The 3,038-nt window shown below is 39.5% G+C and overlaps 1 protein-coding gene across 3 annotated transcripts in view; it reads right to left on the reverse strand.

The window, feature by feature from the left end:
• LOC106876428 (dynein axonemal heavy chain 3) overlaps window positions 1-3,038 on the reverse strand; it is a 158,633-nt gene that overhangs the window by 47,689 nt on the left and 107,906 nt on the right. Inside the window, exon 40 of one of the 3 annotated variants that reach the window (XM_052969759.1) lies at window positions 1,060-1,685. The exons of the other annotated variants lie outside the window; for them this stretch is intronic. Within the exon in view, the coding sequence (XP_052825719.1) occupies window positions 1,060-1,685 (626 nt within the window). The remainder of the gene's footprint in view (window positions 1-1,059; window positions 1,686-3,038) is intronic. 3 annotated transcript variants of the gene reach the window in all.

The following is a 3,038-nucleotide window of genomic DNA, read 5'->3' on the forward strand; positions in this document are numbered from 1 at the left end:
AGTCCTTGCTTCCACACCTGAAACTTCTCTAGTTCTGATAGTGACTCCGCAATTAGTACAAGGTCATCAGCATAGAGGAACTCCCAGGGGCAACCTGTCTTGAATCCCTCTGTGATTGCCTGGAGGACTATGATAAATAAGAGGGGGCTGAGGATGGAACCTTGGTGGACCCCTACCTCTACCCGAAATTCATTACTGTACTCATTTCCAACCCTCACCTTACTGGCAGCATCTCTGTACATGGCTCGCACAGCTCTCACTAACCATTCTTCTATCCCAAGTTTCGTCATTGACCACCAGATAAGGGATCGGGGGGACCATGTCAAAGGCTTTCTCCATGTCAACGAAGGCCAGGTACAGAGGTTTATCCTTGACTAGGTGTTTCTCCTGCAGCTGTCTTACTAGAAATATGGCATCAGTAGTGCTTTTACCTGGTACGAACCCAAACTGCATCTCATCTAAATTGATTCGCTCCCTAATTAGTTGGGCTATGACCCTTTCCGTAACTTTCATAACCTGATCTAACAGCTTGATGCCTCTGTAATTCACAAAGTAAATTTAGAAGAACTGCAGTTGTTCATTTGTGAGTAACGGAAGCAATGAGGTGATAGATTTGCCCTTGAACTTTGAACATTGGTGTAAATCCATGTTCAACTATCTCCTTAGATGCACCAAATGATGTCATTTGAAATGCAGAATTGTATTGTCTGATATTGTTCAGAAAATCCTTTGACTGGATGAAACTGCCTTCCAGAAGATCTATAAGAAGTTGAGGAGGAGCTGGTAATTCTGGAAATCTTACCTTATTACCTGAGCAGCACATGTCATTAATATCATTTGGAAATTTTAAAGCTTTGCAGGCATGACAATTTGAGTTTAGCACACCAATTTGCACAAAATAATCATTTTTATAAGAATGGGATGGATCATATATGAAAGTAGCTCCAAGAGTTGTGAAGAATAAATTTATACATAGTCTGTTACTGAGAGCTGTTCTATTGGAGCTCTGTCTAATCATTAAAACGTTTTAATGATTCAGCATTAAGTGTTGCAACATACCTTTGTTGATGTTGGAAAAGTCTCATCTCCCTTCTCTCTTGAGACTCCATCTGATGTGCTGCAGGATGTGTTTGATAATCTTGAGAAAGTTTCATCTCCTGTCTCTCTTGACACTCTATTTGATGTGCTGCAGCATGCATTTGCTGCTCTTGGGAAAGTCTCATCTGCCTTCTGTATTGAAACTCCATCTGACATGCTGCAGCATGCCTTTGCTTATCGAGAAAAAGTTTCATCTCCCTTCTCTTTTGAGACTCTATTTGACATGTTGCAGCATGCTTTTGCTGATCTTGGGAAAGTCTCATCTGCCTTCTCTCTTGAGACTCCATCAGACGTGCTGCAGCATGGCTTTGCTGATCTTGGGAAAATCTCATCTGCCTTCTCTCTTGACACTCCATCTGATGTGCTGCAGCATGTATTTGCTGATCTTGGGAAAGTCTCATCTCCCTTTTCTCTTGAGTCTCTGTCTGACGTACTGCAGCATGACTTTGCTGATCTTGAGAAAATGTCATCTCCTTTCTCTGTTGAGATTTTATTTGACGCACGGCAACATGCATTTCCCGATCTTGGGAAAGTCTCATCACCCTTCTCTCCTCAGACTCCATTTGATGTGCTGTAGGATGCATCGGCTGATCTTGGGAAAATGTCAAAAATATAACAGAAATAAGATGATCTTAGTGTTATCTTATTACATTAGAATTAAAAGTGAAAGAATAAAATTGAAATGTCCACTGCTGTTAGCATTCGGTTACCTTCAGAGAGCCTATGAATTCACCGATCCATCTATACTGTTGTTTTTCTTGGAGTGCCCGCTCTTTGCAATCTTTGCATTGGCCAGTGGCTTGATAAAGCTTCCAAGCTTGAACATAAGACATTTTTCTGCATCCTAATTGCTTGCTATATTCATGAAAGACACATTTTTCTGATGAGGTAACATAATCTTTAATCTAGTAACTGGGCTGATACTACGATGCTTTTCCATAGCAAATGAATGTGTAACAATGTTCAATTGTTAAACAAAACAATGCAGTACAACCAGTCATATGACCACCCGTTTGGTTGATTAATGTACATAATCTTGGTACAGTCTTAAACTTATTTTACCGACAATTTTTAATCATTTGAATTAATTGCACATTAAAATTATTTGAATTCTAGAAAGATATAAAACGCCTATATCATTCAAAAGAGAAAAAAATTCTACGTAAACTGTAAAAGGTAAAATAATTTTATACAGTTTTGTTAAAAATAAATTAATGAAGGAATAGAACTGTCATCATTGGTCTTAAACTTATCTTGGACAGTGTATATATATATAGACATATATATATACATACATACATATATATAGTGGTTGGCGTTAGGAAGGGCATCCAGCTGTAGAAACTCTGCCAAACCAGATTGGAGCCTGGTGTTGCCATCCGGTTTCACCATTCCTCAGTCAAATCGTCCAACCCATGCTAGGATGGAAAGCGGACGTTAAATGATGATGATGATGATATGTATGCATGTATTCTGCATATTCATGTGTTTGTGTGTGTGTGTGTGTGTGTGTGTGTGTGTGTGTGTGTATTTGTGTGTGTCCTTGTCTGTCCATATTACCTATGTACCTATCTGTCTGTTTATCTATTTGTTTACTTACATATCCATTTACATATATATGTATGTATAGACTTAGAGACAAGTTACTTGAAGCATGGACAGAGACTTAGAGACAAGTTACTTGAAGCATGGACAGAGACTTAGAGACAAGTTACTTGAAGCATTTAACGAAATAGAAGGGGATATAGCATCATACAACGTGGAAGACAATTGGAGATTTCTGCGGGACAACCTGTTGAAAGCCACCGACCAGATTTGTGGGTGGTGTAAGGTCCCCTCCCGACCCAGAATAACGTGGTGGTGGAACAAGGAGGTAGACAGGGCTATTAGACAAAAGAAACAGGCTTGGAAGGACTGGAAGAACGGTGGTAGCAGGGAAT

Source organism: Octopus bimaculoides, chromosome 7, assembly GCF_001194135.2.
Source record: "Octopus bimaculoides isolate UCB-OBI-ISO-001 chromosome 7, ASM119413v2, whole genome shotgun sequence".
Classification (NCBI taxonomy): Eukaryota; Metazoa; Mollusca; class Cephalopoda; order Octopoda; family Octopodidae; genus Octopus; species Octopus bimaculoides.